Genomic DNA, 20,358 nt, shown 5'->3' with positions numbered 1-20,358 from the left:
GATGCATTGCACTGTCCCATGGAGTCCTCGGGGGGGAAAGCTCAGAAGTAGGTATTTGCACTGCCCCCTTTTCCAGACGAGGAGAGTGGCCTGTCGTTACGTCAGCACCCAGAGTAGGTCAGATCCTGTGTCCAGCACCTTTTCACACACCCTCTCCACTCCCTGGGGAAGGAACGAGCTTCATTGGACAGGTGAGGAGACCGAGGCTCAGAGCGTCCTAGCCACTTGACAGGGGCCCTGAGGCTAGTAAGGGGCAGGGCTCAGGTTTATATCGAATCCTCTGGGCCCTCTCTGGGTCCCTATAACACAAGGCCCCCCTCCCTGAGCTCTTCGCACCTTGCATTTGCTGGTCTGAGCCCAGGTGGTCTGCGGGCTCCCCTGGGGCAAGATCAGGCACGATTCCAGATCCCGCTTTCTCCCCGCCCCAACCAGCCTAGCACTTGCATCCAGGCTGTGGGGTAATTCTCTCCCAACTCTGCCCCTCACCACTGGCTGGTTGGGGGCCAGTGCTGTGACCTCTCTGAACTCAGGTGTCCTCGTCTCTCACTCGGGGATAAGAATGCCTTCCTCAGGGGACTCTTGTGAGCTTTTCCTGCAGAGAAGCTGGCACAGGGCTGGGCGTGGAGTGGGCTCCCAAAAGCGAGGAGCTAGAATAAATATCCCCTTCGTCATTGTATCCCCTTCATCATCCTCCTCATCCCTCTGGCCTCCGGGGAAGGTTCTGGGCTTCCACAGCCCATCCCTTCCCTTCCCCCACCCCAGCTTCTGTGCTGGGACTCAGCTGCTGCCCATGGAGCTGCATATCCCATCCCTGCCTCTCCCCCACCCACCCCCGCCACCTCCCCCCTGAAGGCCCGCGCTCTCAATAGGCAGGGCCCCGGGTCAGGCTTCTTTCTGTGGCTCTTTCTTGTCGCCAGTTTTCCATCTGCGGAGCGGCAGGGCCCACGGCCCCACCCTGCCGGTAATGAGGCCAGGCTGGGCTGCAGGGCCCCCGGACGCAATTATTTGGGGTGTTTAGGCTGCAGGGCCTCCGCATGTTAATTAGAGAGAGGGGAGAAAGGCAGAGTGCTCTAATTAAGTGCTCTAATTAAGTTCTGAAGAAGAGCAGTGGTTGTAACAAGGGGCTGACTTTGTCACATGGTGCCACCAAAAAGGAAAAAAATAAATAAATAAATAAATTAAACACAATATAAGGAGCGTCAGAGCCGCTGCGGAAGGAGAGGCTGGGCCAGCAGGCTTCAGCTCGGCCTTCCCTGCACACACTCACCCTCCCCAGCATCGGCCCTCCCCAGGCCAGCTGCTACCTCCGCGCCCTGTGCAGACCTGGCCCAGAGCATCACAGGGAGACAGACAAAGGACACCCATCGAATGCGACAATCTTCCCACCCCCCATAGTCCTATCGGGCAGTTGGGGGAATAGAGGCCCAGAGAGAGAAAGTGACTGCACATCCGGTTGGCAGAGCGAGGCAGCATGGGCAAGCCAGTGAATGGGTCTGGGTCTGGGTGACCTGGGTCAGGGGACCTCCCTTCTCTGGCCTCTACTCCCTCATCTGTAAAATGGGGGTGACCACACGCACCACGTGTGAGAAACATGACAAAGGAACGAAACCCTGTCAGCACCCAGCTCCTGGGCCGATGGGGTGGGTTCCGTGATGGGCAAACTGCGGCTCTCGAGCCACATGTGGCTCTTTGGCTCCTTGAGTGTGGCTCTTCCACAAAATGCCACGGCCTGGGCGAGTCTGTTTGTGAAGAAGTGGTGTTAGAAGAAGTTTAAGTTTAAAAAATGTGGCTCTCCAAAGAAATGTCCATCATTGTACTGTTGCTATTTGGCTCTGTGGACGAATGAGTTTGCCGACCATTAGGCTGGATGAGGGTATTCTGCTTGTGGGGTTCTTTGGGGGTTACCCTTTCGGGTGTCTGCCAGGTAAGGCCAGCCCACCACCAAGGGGACACCAGAGAAGGAGGGGAACGGTAGCTGCCCTCAGCACGCTCTCAGGCTCGTGGAGGGGACCAGACCAAGAGGCGGAGGGCGCCCAGCACTTGCCCAGGCAGGTGGCCCCCCGAGAATGCAGACACTGCAGCCAGACCGAGAGCCTGCTGCAAGAGGTCCCAGGAGGATGGAGAGAAGATGAGAGGGGGGGCAAGGAGGGCACAAACGTGTGCGCCAAGGCTCAGCAGTGCAAGGGGCGGGGCCTTGGAGGGTCTGGGAGGAGAGAGTATGGGTCCCGGGCCCACGCAGTTCCAACGCTCCGTGGCCCAATTCCGACGGCCTCTCCAGCAGGGAGGCCGGGAGCGCTCCGCTCTCCGCTGGTGTGAGAGCCCAGACCTGGCCCGGTGGGTTGCTGAAGCACCTGCCCCGGGCAGCACAGGCGGGAGGTCTCCCTCCAGGCACCATCTGAGCCTCTTATCGACCAGAACAGGGTAGGGTCCTGTCTTCCCAGTCACAGGGGTAAGGGCTCTTCTTCCCTCGGACAGACTGTGCCTCCCTGGTCAGGCAGGGAATTCCCAACAGGCAGAACGGTCTCCTTGTCAGACTGGTGGCTCCCCGAGCACGCAGCTCTGTCCGCCTCTACCATATTGACTAGGGCAGCGGTCAGCAAACTCAATCGTCCACAGAGCCAATTAGCAACAGGACAACGATTGACATTTCTTTGGAGAGCCACGTTTTTTAAACTTAAACTTCTTCTCACGCCACTTCTTCAAAATAGACTCACCCAGGCCGTGGTATTTTTGTGGAAGAGCCACACGCAAGGGGCCAAAGAGCCGCATGTGGCTCGAGAGCTGCAGTTTGCTGACCACGGGACTAGGGGATACCAAGAGCAGAGTATGCGCCCTGCCCGTCAGAGAGCCCTGCCTCCCTCATAGACTGAAGAATTCCCCAGGCCAAGGCCAAGTCTCCCCCTCCCTTAGGGAGTTCTGTGATGGGAGGAGTCCTGAATCCATCGTCAAAGTGGAAGACGCCTAAGGTAGAGTCTGTGCCTCCCCCATCAGAGTAGGAGGCCCCTGCTTCTAGGAGACCTGTCTATTCCCCTTCAGACTGGAGGGTTCCCTAAGGTGGGGGGGGGGGGTGTCTTTTCTCTTTGGGTGCTCCTCGGGCTCAGCCCCTCCCTCCCCCACCTGACGAGCGTGTCCCCCCTCCCCTCCCCCACAGTGGGAAGAGGTGAGCGGCTACGACGAGAACATGAACACGATCCGCACCTACCAGGTCTGCAATGTGTTCGAGTCGAGCCAGAACAACTGGCTGCGGACCAAGTTCATCCGGCGCCGCGGCGCCCACCGCATCCACGTGGAAATGAAGTTCTCGGTGCGGGACTGCAGCAGCATTCCCAGCGTGCCCGGCTCCTGCAAGGAGACCTTCAACCTCTACTACTACGAGGCCGACTTCGACTCGGCCACCAAGACCTTCCCCAACTGGATGGAGAACCCGTGGGTGAAGGTGGACACCATCGCGGCCGACGAGAGCTTCTCGCAGGTGGACCTGGGCGGCCGCGTCATGAAGATCAACACGGAGGTGAGGAGCTTCGGGCCCGTGTCCCGCAGCGGCTTCTACCTGGCCTTCCAGGACTACGGCGGCTGCATGTCCCTCATCGCCGTGCGCGTCTTCTACCGCAAGTGCCCCCGCGTCATCCAGAACGGCGCCGTCTTCCAGGAGACGCTGTCGGGGGCCGAGAGCACCTCGCTGGTGGCCGCCCGCGGCAGCTGCATCGCCAACGCCGAGGAGGTGGACGTGCCCATCAAGCTCTACTGTAACGGGGACGGCGAGTGGCTGGTGCCCATCGGGCGCTGCATGTGCAAAGCGGGCTTCGAGGCCGTGGAGAACGGCACCATCTGCCGAGGTAAGGGCCGCGGTGGGACGGGCGCCCCTGTGTGGAGTGGCTACCGGGCCTGGCCGCGGGGAGGTCAGGCTGGCAAGGGCAGTGACCTGGAGCTGACCAACCGGGAGGCACTCTGGCGAGGCTTTCCCGATCTACATCCGTGGTTTGGCTTCTCAGAGGCGTTTGAACGGCATTTTTTAAAAAAAATATATTTTTAGATTTGAGAGAGGAGAGAGGGAAAGAGAGATAGTAACATCAGTTATGAGAGAGAATCACTGGTCGTCCGCCTCCTGCATGCCGCACACTGGGTATTGAGCGTGCAACCTGGGGGCATGTGCCCTGACTGGGAATGGAACCATGGCCTCCTGGTTCATAGGTTGATGCTCAGCCACTGAGTCACGCCGACAGGGCTAAATGGCATTTCTTGATGGTGGTACGTGTATGAACTATGCGGGGTTCGGGTGGGAGGAGGTGCTGCAAGACGATTTTAGTCACACGAGGTTGTTTCTCATTTTAATAATTATACGGATCTTATCTGATGCTAAGTGGTGCTCTATTTCTTCATGAACAGAAGTGATGTAGTTTCCTTCTGAAGAAAATGTATAGGTCATCACATTTAAAAGTCAACATTTGTTGAGCTTCTTTTGTATAAGCCAGGCTATGCTGAAATGACAAAACAATAGAAACTTACTTCTCCCTCACCATCCCATGCCCATCGGGGTTCAGCTTGGGATTCCTCCCTCTGGGAACCAACCAGATGGAGGAGCCTCCGTTTGGGGTGTCACGATCACCAGGGCAGAAGGAGCGAGTGGTTCACAGGCTTCAGCCCGAAATGACTCCACATCACTCTGTGCCACAACGCAAGTCACGTGGTTCCTTCCAATGTAAAGTGATGGGGAAGTACGATCCCACTGTGGACCAGCCTCCTGACCACCGCTTTTACTGTGTGCTGGCCACCCGACATGTCTCACTCATTTAATCCTCGTAAGAACCCTGTGAGGGAAAGTGCCTTTTTATTTAATAAATTGAGGCAGAGAGCCTTACTCTCATATACACTGAGTGGCCAGATTATTATGATCTCTAAACGCATAATAATCTGGCCACTCGGTGTATATCCTATATAATAAAAAGCTAATATGCAAATTGTCCCCTCGACCAGGAGTTTGCCCAGCAGGCAGGCTGGCCAACTGCCCATGTCCCCTCCCCCTGGCCAGGCTGGCCAGACCCCACCCATGCATGAATTCATGCACCAAGCCGCTAATACACACACACACACACACACACACACACACACACACACTGAGTGGCCAGATTTTTATACATTCAAAGATCATAATAATCTGGCCACTCAGTGTAGAGAGTGGAGGAGCCAGGAGTCTTACACCCAGGTAGTGGGATTCCAAACTCCCCTTCCAAACAGCTCTGGGTGTCTATGCTCTGAGTGTTTATATTTTGCTGCTTAAGTTAGTTCAAGGGGAAACATTAAATAAACAATAGTACAGGTGGTGTTTGACTGTGGCACAGTTTACGGCTTTCCTAGGTTGTAAACATAGGGGTTTGTGAGGTCCTGCATGGTGGTGGTAAGAAGGCTGTGAAGGTGGACAGACTTGGGTACCAAGCCCAGCCCTGGCAGTTATGAGCTGTTTGTCCTGGGCCAAGTGTGAAAGCCTCTTTCCTATGGGGCTTGTGAGGATACAGCAACTTAAGACCTAGAAAGCATTTATTATGGCTCCTAGTACACAGAGCTTAATAAATGCTAACTAACAGATGATGTATACAAAGCGCAGCCTTCATCAAACCTTCCTTGCACCTGCTCTGTGTCGGATCTTGTGCTCTGCATCAGGTAAACAGAGTAGAATCTGGTGCACGTACTCTGCCACATGAGCTGTGATGGTGCTGGTGCTGGTATAGGAGATTTAAAGTTTATTTGTGCCTTGAATCGGACCCTGAGGTGCTCCAAATGCCAGACTTGAGTTTGGACCTTATTCCAGAGGCCCTAAAAGGCCAGTGAAAGTGTACCCTGGAGTGGTTGCAATGATTTTTACCTCCATAAAATTCGGTCACCTCCACCATGCCCATAGTCCCTCCACTCCTGCCTTCTGGGCATTTTAAGGGTCCCTGGGAGGATAAATGGAAATACAAGAGACAGGAACAGTGGCCTGAGAGGAAGCTGCTGCAGCGAACGCATCCACAGTGCTGGAAAGAGGAGCAGGGGCGTCAAGAGATGTTTGACAGTGAATTGGATGAGATGCAGACACAGGCAGGAAAGGGAGGAGGGAGAGGCATCAAAGGGAGCAGGGAATTCCAGCTTGCAGGGAGGTGATGGTCCTGGAACAGACGTGGGGAAGTTGGGAGAAAGGCCAGTTTCTTGGGGGCAGATAACAGATCTGGGTGTCTATATCTGAATGTGAAGTTGTGCAGCCTTAGGTGATGGCAGGACCTGGGGGATAGAATCAGTCACACATTGCTTATTGTTTATTCACTCACCAGACCTTCCTTGCACCTGCTCTGTGTCAGACCTTGTGCTAAGCATCAGGTAAGACAGAGAAGAATCTGTCTGGGCCCTGTCTTCCAGGACCTCACAATTGAGACAGACTGTCTCTATACATAAAAGCCTAAGCGACCGGCCGACCAGCCCACTGGCTGGTAGCTGTGACGTGCACTGACCACCAGGGGGCAAATGCCCAATGCAAGAGTGGAAACCACAGGCATGGAAACATGGAGCAGACTGATGAATCTCAGAGGGAAGAGGGGAGGAGAGAGGGTGGGAAAAGATTAACCAAAGATCTTATATGCATACTAGAGGTATGCGGGGTCCCTTGGCCTGGCCTGTGGGGATCGGGCCAAAACTCGCTCTCCGACATCCCCCGAGGGGGTCCCTGATTGCGAGAGGGTGCAGGCCTAGGGACCCCCCACACACACACCAGTGCACAAATCTGTGCACCGGGCCTCTGGTAAGTGAATAAGGGAGGCAGGGCATTGGACGTGCTTTAATAGGAACTGCTCAGGCTGCGATGGGCATAAAAAATGAGGGAAGGCTTCACAGAGGAGGTGACACTGACACTGGGAATCTTGGGAGAGAGATATGCTGCCTGGGTGGCCCAGGCCATCGGAGGGTGGATCTACATGACAAAAGACCTGGGGATGTGAATCAGCATGGCCCCTTAGGGGGACCAGTACACTGTTTGCTGTGGCTGAGGCCAAGGACTTCAGGAAGGGTGTAGGACTTCAAGAAGGATGCCTAGAGGGGAGGTGTACTAGTTATCTATTGCTGCATAACAAGTTACCCCCCAAATTTAGCAGCTTAAAACAATAAATATTTACTATCTCACCGTTTCTAAAGGTCAGAAATCCAGTTGTGACTTGGTTGGGGCCCTGTGGCTCAGTTGCTCCTGAGGTTGCAATCAGGCTGTGGGCTGGAGGCTGCAGGTTTATCTGAAGGCTGGACTGGGGAAGGGTCGGCTTCCATTTCACTCACGCGGCTGTTTGTCAGCTTCAGTTCGTCACCACACAGTCCTTGCACATGTGCCGTGGCTTACCCCAGAACGGGATCCCAGAGAGCCTGAGAGGGTACCTAGGAGAAACGCCACAGTCTTTTCATCAACCTCATCTTAAAAGTGACATTACTTCTGCCATAGTCATTTCATTAGAAGTGAGACACCAAATTCAGCTCACATTCCAGGGGACTGAATTACACTGGGCATGAATGACAGGAGGTGGGGTCATTGGGAGCCATCCTAGAGGTTTGCCTGTCACAGGCAGCTTCTCTGAATCCAGACTTCTTGCAAGGAGTGAGGATTCAGGTGTGCACCCAGACCTGGCTCCTTTATATTCCGCTCCTCCTCCTGGATCTACAGCCCACCCAAGGCCCAGGCCCAGGCCCAGGCCCAGCCAGCCTCTGGGTGTGAGCCGAGACTAGTCAGGGTGTGATTAATGAGCTCAGGGATCCAGGAGGACACCAGCTGCGGCGGTGGCCTGTGCTGCAGCCACCCAGATGTGGGGCCGCTCCCACCCAAGTCCCGCAGGCACGGGCCCCGATGGCCCCTTGTGTAGGAATGGCGATTACAGCTCACATCCGAGATCTTAGCAACGTGCTGTCTCATCGTCTGGCTTAGGGATTCTCAGCCTTTGCTGCGCCTCCGAATTCATTAGGAAGTTGGTTAAAGCACACATTCCCGGGTCTGGTGCAAACCTCTCCCCCAGGTCTGGTTCCGTGGCTCTGAGGTGGGGCCACAAATCAGCATTTTAAAACAAGCAGCTCGGACGCCTCTGTGACAGGCCCGTTAGCTCGGACACACGATGTGGTAACGCATCTTTGCCAGATGATGGCCACAGTCCCAGTCCCTCCACCACCCCCCCCCCCCCAGGGAGCGTCCACCCTGAGGGATGAGAGGGGACACTAGCCGAATGTCTACGAGGGAAAGGGTGGTGATTTAATGTTTCATATTGAATCATAACTTGATGGGGAAAATCCATTTAACATTGAAACATAATTCGATAGGAAAAATCCATTGCTTTGTTAATACGAGTGAGAGGAAATAAGGCTGGATAAAGTCTTCCTGGCAGAGGGGGATAGGTGTCCTAGTGGGGAGGGGCCAGAGGTAGGCATTGGTGGCTGGTGAAGGGTGGGAGGTCCCAGTGGGCGGAGTGGTTTACAGAACTAACTGAGTCCATCGGCCCAGCATCCTCTGTGCCTCCTGTGTGCAGGGCACAATGAGGACAGGGGCCTGGAGAAGCCAATCACCATTCAACAGGCATGTACTGTGTACCCTCCGTGTACCACTCAGCCCTCTCACAGACACTTCCCGAGGGCCTCCCGGGAGCGAGGCACATGCCCGTGCTGAGAAGTACAGATGTGAACAAGACCCAGGCATTCGTTGCCCTCCCGAAGTTTTCACGCTGAGTGGGCATAGAAAGGGAAGGTGGTGAGGGGAAAAGCTAATGAACACATTGAACACAGACTGTAATGCATGAAAGGGAGAAAACATGGGGTGCAACAACAGAGATGGAAAGGAAGATCCGCTTCCGTCAGGGGACACGGAAAGACTTCTTGGAAGCCGTGCCCTTTGGGGTGCTGGCACGGGGCACCTGGGAAAGCTGGGGTTTGGCCTCACGTGACTGCCGGACGAGCAGAGGACCCGGACACCTGGGGGACAGGGCAGAGCACGATCCTCCCGGAAATGAGCTCCATCCAGGCGACGTGCTTAGAGAACATGAGGAAGCAGGCATCTTCTCCGGTGGGGCAATCTACGGTGGCTTCAAGCAGGAGGCGGTGCTTGAGTTGGGCTCTGGAGAGTGAGGAGGAGTTGGATGGGTGGAAGGAGAATTTAAATTCTCCTCTAAAGGATGGACAAAGGCCCTGAGGTGTGGCGAGATAGGGCATGTGTGGTGGGTGTTGTGTGACTTACCGGGTGCAGGGGCTAGGGCACCACTTCCCCCGATTCTTCCGTCTGTTCGCTGTCTGTTGAGTGTTCAGCCTGGGCCTGCACCGGGCCTGCAGCTGCCGGGGAGGGGAATCCTGGGAACTTCCTTCAGAAGAACTCTGCCCCCTCCCCTGCTCAGTCTCCGGAAGTTCTGCCGGGGGGGGGGGGGGGGGGGGGGGGGGGGGGGGGGGGGCGGGTAGCAGGAGGGTGGCCCTGGAGTTCCTTCCCACACTCAAGCCTGTTTTCCTGACTCTCTCCAGATATCTATGGGTTTGATTGTGAATGTGTCCCTGCCTCAGTTTCTCCAAGTTTGTCTTCATATCCTTATATCCCGTGGCCTCTCCTTTCCTACCTGCACCCCTACTGGCCCCTGCCCACCAGGAGCCCCAGCCTGGCCACACTGCAGGGGGCCCTGCCTCCTTTCTCCCAATGGCAGCCCTGCATTTGTAATGAGCTAGAGGCAGTTTCGCTGAGAGCATGATGGCTGTGACACCATGGGGCGTAATGGGGTTTTTAATCTTTTGGACTGGGAGTGGGGCATTGAGCCAGTAGAGGGGGTGGCAGGGTTGGGGGAAGGTACACACACGTTGATCTTCTGGCTCCAGCTCAGACTTCCCAGCTCCCAGCCTCTCCCTCTCCTCCTCCCTGCCCTGCTTGGCAGCCCCCAGCCTTACCCTCGCCTCTACCCACGGCCTCTCCTTGACCTGGGCCTTGCAGACCTGGCTTCAAACCCCCCGGCTCTGCCGTTGGCTAGCGGCATGACCTTGGGCAGGCACGGACCCTCCGGCAGCCTTTGTGTTCTCCTCTGTGAGACAGGATAAGCAGAAGGGCTGCGGGGCAGAGTAAACGAGAAAATACCTGGAAAGTGTTACAAAAACAAGGATAGGGACCTTTATCAACATTGTCTTTGGCCTGCAAATGTTTCTTTTCCCCTGATGAGCTTTTCATTTTGAGGGGGGGAAATAACTGCAGGTTGTTTGTAGAATCTTGAGACATTACCGATCACCAAAAAGGAGAACATTTAAATCGCATTAAATTGAAGTCGGATAAAACCACTGTTAACGGACTGGTGTAGACCCTTCTGGGTGTATTTGTGTGCATGTATACACCTCGGCCTTTTTGTAAGAGGAAAAACGGATTCCTGCTAAAAATACATGAGGATTTTCCACATATTAATATTTTATGGGCATTTTTCATGTCATGTTAGATCTACAGTGTCATTGGGGGAGGCTCTTAGGATTCCACAGTGCAGTGCATCCTGCCTCCCCGGTCCTCTCCGATCCACATGAGCCTTGCAGTTTTTTCCACCTTTTTCCTCCCCGGTCCTCTCTGATCCACAGAGGCTTGCAGTTTTTTCCACCTTAACGATCTGGGATGGTTAGCTGGTCCGGACGCCCTTGTCCCTCTGTCTGTTTGCACTGCTGCTGGCATTTGTGTAGGATGTGTCTCTGGGTGTGGAATTATGGGGTCAAAGGACAGGTACGCTTGAGCGCCTGGGCTGCATCCCCCTCCTTCCAGCGAGCCTGCTCCCCTGCCTGCTCACCAGCAAGGGAAAGTCCGCCTCCGGCTTTATTTTCTCGTTTTCTCCCAGAATCCTGTGCTTCCCCGGCCAAAGGAGGGAGGGAGGAACCAGGGATCCTCCCCGGGCCCTCAGGGCAGCCTGCTTCCCACCCTGTTCTCAGCGTCAGCCCTTCCCACCTAGAGGCTGGACCCGAGGCCCAGATGTGTCTGACGAGCCTATGGGGGTGGGGTGCGGCCAGCCTTGGTGTGAAGGGGTGAGGGGCGTGAGGAGGAGGGAGCCGGCCAGCTGGCAGAGCCTGCACTGGCTGGGGAAAGGGTGTGAAGGGTGGAATGCTGAGTGGGAGGAGAGGCCTAGACCCACCCCTCCCCACCCCCCAGAAAGTTCTGCGTGTCTTCCAGGGCAGGGGGGAGAGGCCCAGCTGGGGGAGGGGGAGGGGGGATGGGCCCCCAGGCTGAGACCACACAGGCTAGCCTTTGGGGAGAGGGGTTGGACGGGGACCCTGGCCAGTACACTCAGCTATTTAAGTCTTTGCTCTTAAAAAATTGGAAGTACCCCCCTCCTTTCCCCTTTCCTAGATTCTCTCAAAGAATCTGTTCCTATTCACAGTTACCCATCCATCTGTCCTTCTGTCTGTCCACCCAGCCAACAGACATTCACTGAGCAGCAGCTTCTGATCTTTTGCTCCTTGGAGTGGTTGGTGTTGGCTTCGTAGAGGACCAGGAAACTGACGCACATTGAGTGCCCGTCCTGTGCCAGGCTGTGCCTGGGCATCGGGTCCTTGGAAAGATCCGTCATGGCCTCTGCCCTGAAGGACCACCTAGTCGAGAGATGTTGACAGATGTTGGTAGTGAAGGTGGACAAAGGCACCCAACCAATCCATCCAGGGGAGTGTCATCCGGGATACAGGGGTCACGTGCAGGCTTCCAGGAAAAGGAGCTGTTGAGGTGGAAGCTGAGTGAGAAGCGGGGGTTAGGCAGGAGAGGAGGAGGTGCAAAGGCCCCGAGGCAGCCAGAGCGGATGCTCCTGGGAAGGGTGGAAGGGCTACTTCAGTCCTCTCTCTCATTGGAGTCAGCTGATTGAGGGCTCTGAATGCCAAGACATGGGGTGATTCTTCCTCTCTGGCCTTCATATTCCCCCAGGAGTCTCCGTGGCTCTAGAATTAGGGGTGTCGAACTCAATCAGAGAAGGGGCCAAAATCTAAAATCCAGCCTAAATCGCGGGCCGAATGGTTTACTGAACAGTCATAAACTGTCATTGTGATGGAAACGCAGCGGAGTGCAGTGATGACAGCGCGGTGCGGGCCACATTGCAAGGCCTGGCGGGACGGATTTGGCCCGCGGGCCTTGTGTTTGACACATGTGCTCTAGATGCTCATCACAGCGCCTTCGTTTTTCACTCAGACAACACTCCCAGGCGTCTACTGTGCACCCCTGTCCCTGGGCCAGATGTGGGAGTTGCAGAGATGAGGAAATCGCTTCATGGAGCTCCTGTCTGGGGCGGGAGAGACAGCTGTATCCATGACCTTGGACCCTTAGGGGGGAGGTGAGAGAGAGCTGGGACTTCTGGAGGAGGAGGCATTTTTCCATGACTTTTGGAGGGTGGGAGAAACAGAACAGGAATTTAGAGAAAAGATGGTCACAAATGAAACAGATTTTTAAAAAATATTTTCATCGATTTTTGGAGAGAGAGGAAGGGTGAGGTAGATAGAGAGAGAGAAACATCAATGTGAGAGAGAATCATTGATTGGCTGCCTCCTGCATGCCCCCTAGCCAGGGGTCAAGCCTGCAGCCTGGGCGTGTGCCCTAACCAGCAGCCGAACCCGCAGCCTTTCAGTGTACAGCACGTGTGTCAAACACAAGGCCCGCGGGCCAAATCCGTCCCGCCAGGCCTTGCAATGTGGCCCGCACCGCACTGTCATCACTGCACTCCGCTGCGTTTCCATCACAGTGACAGTTTATGACTGTTCAGTAAACCATTCGGCCCGTGATTTAGGCTGGATTTTAGATTTTGGCCCCTTCTCTGATTGAGTTCGACACCCCTAGTGTACAGGATGGCACCCACCAGCTGAGCCATACTGGCTAGGGCAAAACTGATTTTCTTTTCTTTTCTTTTTTTTTAATATATTTTATTGATTTTTTACAGAGAGAAAGGGAAGGGGATAAAAAGTTAGAAACATCAATGAGAGAGAAACATTGATCAGCTGTCTCCTGCACACCCCCTACCAGGGATGTGCCCTCAACCAAGATACATGCCCAGAATCGAACTTGGGACCCTTCAGTCTGTTGACCGATGCTCTATTCACTGAGCCAAACCGGTTAGGGCAAAAACTGATTCTCTTAAAACCTGGCCTTTTGCTGACCCCCAGACAAAATACAGCCCTCTGGGGACAGGGGTGGAGGACACAGAGGCAGAAGAATGGAGAGGCCACCAGGCTCTCGTTCTGTGCTGTCAAAGGGCCGAGTGAGGCAGAGGCTGAAACGTGGAGGGCCCGGGCTGGAGGCAGCAGGGACCTCCTGTGTGCCCAGCCCCGTGTTACCTGCTGTGCTCCGTGATCTTCTCGAACATTCCGCTGATATGACTGCTCCATTTCACAAATGACGAGACTGAGGTCCAGAGAGGGTCAGCAAGCAGTCCAAAGCCACACAGCCGGGAAGCAGCAGAGGCAGAAGGTACACCTGGCTTCCTCCAGCTTGCTGGGACGACGGGCTAACCAGGAGTGGGCCGAAGCCCGAGTGGACTCTGCCCTGCCCGCCGCCTGGATTACCAGGGCGCCCCTGGGAGGGTGGACAGGAAGGTCTGACAGATAGCCAGCGAGGGGCTCGCCAGTGGGGCTGTGGGCTTCAAAGGAAGGGGGGCCACCCCATGGGGCAACCACTGGGTGTTCTGGGAGAGGAGAGAGGCCTGTGGCTGAGCCTGGCAGGATGGATTGCCTTCATATCAGGGGACGTTAGGCAGGATGGAGAGGGGCCCCGAGCACAGTCCCTCCTTGAGCTCAGGGGACATAGGCCTGCGGGCAGGAGGTGCACCACCCCTGGCGAACCGCTGGCCAGAGAGCAGAGTCCCCGCCCCCACCCAGCGTTTACCGAGTGCTCAGCTCCGCTCCCTTCTGCGCAGGGACCTCGTCAGGTTAGGAAACAGACGAGGGGCCATGGTGACACCCCTGGGAGGGGTCCGAGGCAGGTGTGTGCTCTCACGCCCCCACAGCTGATTTCTCCTGCTGCATGGAGGGATCGGAAAGGCTTTGTGGCGGGAACTCAGTACTCGTGGACCAGACGGCTTCTCACTCTGGGTCTTTGTGGCTCTCAGTCACCCCCGGGGTTAGGGATCATCACTCCCATTAAAAAAAAAAAAAAAAAGTTTTTTATTGATTTTTTCACAAAGAGGAAGGGAGAGAGAGAGAGAGAGTTAGAAACATCCATCAGCTGCCTTCTGCACACCCCTCACTGGGGATGTGCCCGCAACCAAGGCACATGCCCCTGACTGGAATCGAACCTGGGACCTCCCAGTCCGCAGGCTGATTCTCTATCCACTGAGCCAAACCAGGTTTGGCCATCACTCCCATGTTATAAAAGGGGAAGCCGAAGGAAGCTCAGAGAGGGTAAGCAGCCTGTCCCATGTGACACAGGAAGGGGCGGGATTTGAACGCGGGCCCTGTGTCTTTTCAGCCCCTGCACCGTCCTCTCGGCCCAAACCGGCCTCAGCACGGTGAGTTGGGGGCCGCAGGTTGGCTCCGGGGCCCTCTGGCAGGACCAGAAACAGCTGGGGAAGTGCCCCTCCCTCCAGCTGCCGCCTTTTCATCTGGCTGGGCCTCGGGGTCTGGCGCAGAGGCTCGTTTAATGAGGAAGTTTATGCATTTAACAGTTTAAGCCTCTCTAAGCCCGTGATACAACAGGATTTGGGAGCCGTTAACAATTCTGTGTGGTTAAGAGATTTTCATTGCTCTGCGGCAGCTGGCTCCGGCCCCACAGGCCCCACTCTGAGCTCCACCCACCCTGCTGGGGCACCCCCTTCCCCGGGCCCTTTGTCTGCAGCCCCCATCCTGCTGCTTCTCTCCATTCCCCCTACTCAAGCCCCCGGGTATGAACTTTAACCTCAGAGGAGAAACTGAGGCCCAGAGAGGGAAAGGGAGTCACCCATGGCCACACAGCGGGCAAGGGGATTGAACTGAGACCTGCTGGCAAAGCCCGAGTCCCCCTCCTCTTCCCCCCCGCCCACACTGCCTTCCTTGGGGAGGAGGGAGGGAGGACATCGTACTGCTAATGCTTCGCTGGCAGAATTCACAAAGCCCCTCTGAAACCGACCTCTGACCCCTGCTTCGGGGCAGGGAAGGGTGGGGTGACTTCCCCGGGGTGCATTCACCTCGTCAGCTACGGAGCCGACAGCAGACCCCTGGCCTCCTGAAGGCCTAATGAGAATTCTGCACGTACCATGGACCATACTGTTTTTGTTTTGTTTTCGTAGCTCGGGGTGGAAATGCCGGTTGTAATTATAATGTCTTACATATGTACACTATTTATTTACTTACACCCTGCCTCGCTCCAGAAAAGCTCGGGGGCTGCATTTGTATAGCTTTGGGCTCACCCTGTGAGATACTTTGATGTGAAGGCGACCCACACGAGCACAGATGGTTATCGCGTTGTAGAGACCAGGGAAGCGAAGCTGAGAGAGGATCTGGCGTCCAGGGGCCCGTGGACGTGAGGGCAGAGCCGGGACTGGAACCCGGAGCTCCGGCCTCCCAGGCCTGGGCTCCCGGGGGCGGGGGGTGCCTGTTCATCTCTGGGATGGCTGCTCTCCCCAGTTTTCGTCCCCTTTAGTCTCCATCCTGGGTGGGAAGGGATGGGCTGCCCCAGGAAGGAGGTCCTCACAGCGGAGGAGGCATGGTTTGTGCAAAGAGGAGTGGTGTGTGGGTGGGTTTGGCGGGATGGGAACCAGCTCCTGACAACCATCCAGCTGGGGGAGGGGGCAGGCAGGGGTCCTCTCAAGGAGTGAGCTGGCCTTGGGACCCCACCCTGTTTGGTATCTTGGGCCCTTTGCTCTCTCTCCAGGCCTTCCCCGTCTCTCCACGGAGGCCCGTGGAGGTGGGATGACTGGTGTTTTTTGTTTTGTTTTTAATATTTTATTAATTTTTTACAGAAAGGAAGGGAGAGGGAGAGAGAGGAGGGATAGAGAGTTAAACATCAATGAGAGAGAAACACCGATCAGCTGCCTCCTCCACGCCCCCTACTGGGGATGTGCCCGCAACCAAGGTACATGCCCTCAACCGGAATCGAACCTGGGACCTTTCAGTCTGCAGACTGATGCTCCATCCACTGAGCCAAACTGGTTTCGGCTTGACTCTACATATTTTAAACATATTTAAGGGAGTCGCCCATGTGGCCTGGGCACACAGCAGGTACCCAATATGTGCTTGTGGAAGGGCACTGCTTTAGCCAGACAAGATGCTTTTACTGAGCGGCACAGAAGCCACTCAATCAGGGTGCCTGGGTCCAAACTGGGGCTCTGCCCCCATTGCCCTGGGACCCTGACAGGGGACCTCCCTCCCCGCCACCCCCACAGCTGGAACTCAGTGTCACCATCTGTAGTTGAGCATTATGCACTGATAGCCTCTATGTCTATCGGGCTGGTCCTCACAGGCCCTCTCGTGAGGCCAGGAGGCAGTTAGGACCACCTGGCAGGAGAGTCATGGCTCTGTGTTTCCTGCCACACCCCATCCACCCCACGGCAGGAAGGTTTGGTGAGATAAGAACCAGCCACCTGCGTTCGAATATCGGTTCTGACCTTTACTACCTACGTGACCCTGAATAGGTGACTCGCTTCCCAAAGCCTTGATCTTCCTCATCTGTAAAATGGGTGTAATAATAAATGGACTATGGGGACTCCATGAGGTAATGAAAGTCAAGGGTTGGGCGCAGCACACAGCACAGGGTGTGTGTCAGTGCTTTTTGTGGCCAGGAAATTGCTACCTACGTGTCCAGGGTTGTTGCCCTCCCCTTTTGCAGATGAAGCAGAAGTTCAGAGAGAGCAAGCAGCTTGCTCCAGGCCCCATAGCCTCTGGCAGAGCAGGAGCAAGGGGCTGGAAGGGGTTTGGGGCCAGTCGGAGCTTTTCCCCACCTCGATCCCTGGGTCCCCAGCAGATTCTGGGCCCAGGGCCTCATGTCACCCTGGCTTTGTCCAGGAAATCAGACTCGAGTTTCCTCTCTCAAAGGCATCACCATCTGATTAGCAACATTTTAAAGACCTGAGCATGTTCGCTGGCCTTTTTGCGCTGCCTGGGCAGGCTGTGTAGCTTCGGGAGCCCCACATCCGTATCCCTGGCAACCCAGGCCCCGGGCTGCCCTCCCCCCACACCCTGCTGTCAGAGCTGTCTGTCTGTGGGAGCTCCCTGGAGGCCCAGAGGGATGTGCATGTACACGTGTGCTGGGTCAGTGCAGAGCATCCCCAGCACGCATGCGTGTGCATGTACGCCGGCCCCACTGGGACTGAGAGTGCGCGCGGGGCCTGCGGGGAGTGTGTGTGTGTGTGCCTGTGCGTGCACCGGTGTGCCCGCTGACCGCGCATCGCGTGTGCGGTGGCTAGATGAGCCTGCCCGTACATTTCAAGGTAGGGCACGCGCCTGCCCTCGCCCAGGCAGGTCACCCTGGAGCCTGCTGCAGCTCATGACTGTCCCTGTATTTGTGTTTGTCTGACGTGTCTCAGCATACATCTGTGCAGGGAGAAGCATACTCATGCATGTAGTGGATCAGTTAGACCAGTACCTACAAAGGAACACGTTTCATACCAAACAAGTACATCCATCCTTGGGGGGGAGGGGGGGTATCTGTCTATGTCCTTGGGTACATGTGTCCTCGGTCAGTGAGGGAGGTGTGTGGCTTTATGTGTAGTCCTGCCTCACACGGAGATCAAACCAGAGTGCATATATTTGTGGTCTGCATGTATATTGTATCAAGCCATACGGACATGCACTTGCAAATGGGCATTTATGAGTGCGTGTGTGCACACGCGTGCACTCTATCAGCTAGTGGAGGGTGTGTCTGTGTGTGTGATACACACGTAGGCACACACATACTTTCTGGGGGGCAGGATGTCAGGCCATTGATTTTCTGTCTCTTAGAAATCCCCTCTGAGCTCCTCTTTACGTCTCTCTCATGAACCAAAGTCAGCGATTCCATCGTGCTTCAGGCCAACCAGCCGGCTGACAGCGAGGCCCGGCCCCGCCCACGTCCCCCGCTGGCTGTGCGCACAGCACCCCCATATTATTCACAAGGAAGGATGGGGGGCCCGGGAGGGGTGCGGTGGGGGCACTGGACTGCGGTCAGGTTGCTCCGCCGTTTTCTCTTCCTGGTCTGCCCGGGAGGACCGGGTGGAGGAGGTGTGATGACGAAGCCCCGCCCAGCCCGGGGATTGCCATTCCTCGCACATCTGTCCGGGCACCAAGTTCATGCAGCGCTTCTGCCTCCTTCCTGGGGAGACAGGCTTCTGTCTGCACAATACCGCAGAGCAGGCCGGCCGTGGACAGGCCCGCAGAGAGCCTGATGCTTCTAGAAGGAGGGAGCTGTGGGCAGTGTGGGCCTGCTGATCACACACACACACTCTTACACACACACTCACACACACACACTCACACACACACACATTCACTCACACACACACTCATACACACACACACACACTCACACACATACACTCACACACACTCACACACATACACTCACACACATACACTCACACACACACACTCACACACACACATACACACACATACTCACACACACTTACACCCACATACACACACACATACACATGCACACTCATACACACTCACACACTCATACACACTCACACACATACACACATTCACACACACTCATATACACACACACTCACACACTCACACACTTACACACACACACTCACACATACACACACACACTTACACCCACATACACACACTCACACACTTACACACACACACTCACACATACACACACACTTACACCCACATACACACACTCACACACGCATACACACATACACTTACACATACACTCACTCTCACACACACACACTCACACACACACACACTCACACTCACTCACACACTCACACACACACACATACACACATACACTTACACATACACTCACTCTCACACACACACACTCACACACACTCACACTCACTCACACACACATACACACATACACTTACACATACACACACTCACTCTCACACACATTCACACTCACTCACACACTCACACACTCACACACACACTCACACACACTCACACACACACTCATACATACACACACACACACACACACACACACACACTGCACCTGTGCTCTAAGCACGTGGCCAGTGTCACCTCATCTCGTCCTGGTCGCTGCCCCCTGTGGCAGCTGGTATTTTCCTCGTCCCACAGAGGAGGAAACTGAGGCCAGGGCACCCCAGGGACCTGCCTGAACCTCACAGGGGGCGGCAGGGGGCAATCCAGGAGCAGGACCCTGGGCCGGCGGACTCCTGAGCCTCCCGCCCGCTGCAGGAACGCTCCCCAGAGCAGGCGGAGTCAGAGGCCGCACCCTGAAGGGTGCCCGGGCCCCGCAGGGGGCAGGATGGCATGTAAGCAGAGACGGGAAGCACCAGGCTGGAGGAAGCAGGCCCATCCGCCCCTGCCGCCTGCTTGGCTGTCCCTGCCCCTGCCCACCCCCTCCCGACGGGCAGCCCTTCCCCGGGGCCCCCTCCCGCCCCTCGCGCTGTGGGCTTTGTGGCCGGGGAAGAATGCCTCTCTTTATCTGCGGATGCCCCTTCCCTTTGATTCTCCTCTCCCAGCGTTTCTGCTGACTTCTGCGTGCCGGGAATCCAATTAGAGGCGCGGACGGGAGAGTGACAGCCGCTCCGAATCCCGCCCCAGCCCCGGCGAGCACGCCTGGCGGAGTGCGGGCCGCGGGCCTGCTTGTCATGCCGGGCCGGCGCTGGGCTTTGTGGGGATTAGCTGACGGGGCTGGGGGTGGGGAGGCGCGCTGCAGATGGGACCAGAAGGGAAGCTGGTGAATGTCATCCCAGGGGAGAGTAGAGCCCTTCGCCCTGCCCCCCACAATCTAGCTTGGGGAAGGGAAGGGAGGTGGGAGGCACCCTGGCCTTGGGGGGCAGGAACTGGGCCACCCCGGCCGCTAGGGGTGCCTGGGAAATAATGGGCCCGTTGTGGTATTTTGTTCCCCGTGTGAGGCTTGGCATGTCAAGGCCCAAAGCTAGACTGAAGCAGAGTGGCAGTCAAACGCATGTCTTCCTGCCGTGGGGGCTCCGAGGGTCCATCTGATTGATTACAGGCTCGGGCTATTGTCTCGAAACTTCATTTGTCAAACAGTTTACGTAGGATGGACTGGGGACTCGAAAGAACGGGGAGGGGGCGGCCCCTAAGAGCTAGTGTCTAAGGAACAACCCACCACTGGCCACTCCTCGGAACTGGCATCCGGCTAAGGCCAAGACCATGCCCTGCCCCACCCACCACCACAGTTACCCTCCTGGTTTACAGCTAAGGAAACGGAGGCTCATGGACAGGGAAGGCCAGTTTGCAGCACAGCTGGGATGCTCATTC

At 56.1% G+C, this 20,358-nt stretch overlaps 1 protein-coding gene across 5 annotated transcripts in view; it reads left to right on the top strand.

The window, feature by feature from the left end:
* The window catches only part of EPHB2 (EPH receptor B2), a 183,131-nt gene that overhangs the window by 66,795 nt on the left and 95,978 nt on the right, over positions 1–20,358 (top strand). For all 5 annotated transcript variants that reach the window (XM_036443955.2, XM_036443956.2, XM_036443950.2 and 2 more), the window contains exon 3: positions 3,152–3,836. In XM_036443955.2, coding sequence (XP_036299848.1) covers positions 3,152–3,836 — 685 coding nt within the window. The remainder of the gene's footprint in view (positions 1–3,151; positions 3,837–20,358) is intronic.

The sequence above is a fragment of the Pipistrellus kuhlii genome, unplaced genomic scaffold, assembly GCF_014108245.1.
Source record: "Pipistrellus kuhlii isolate mPipKuh1 unplaced genomic scaffold, mPipKuh1.p scaffold_m20_p_2, whole genome shotgun sequence".
Classification (NCBI taxonomy): Eukaryota; Metazoa; Chordata; class Mammalia; order Chiroptera; family Vespertilionidae; genus Pipistrellus; species Pipistrellus kuhlii.
The sequence above is the reverse complement of the archived record's forward strand: the minus strand, read 5'-3'. Positions and strand labels throughout refer to the sequence as shown.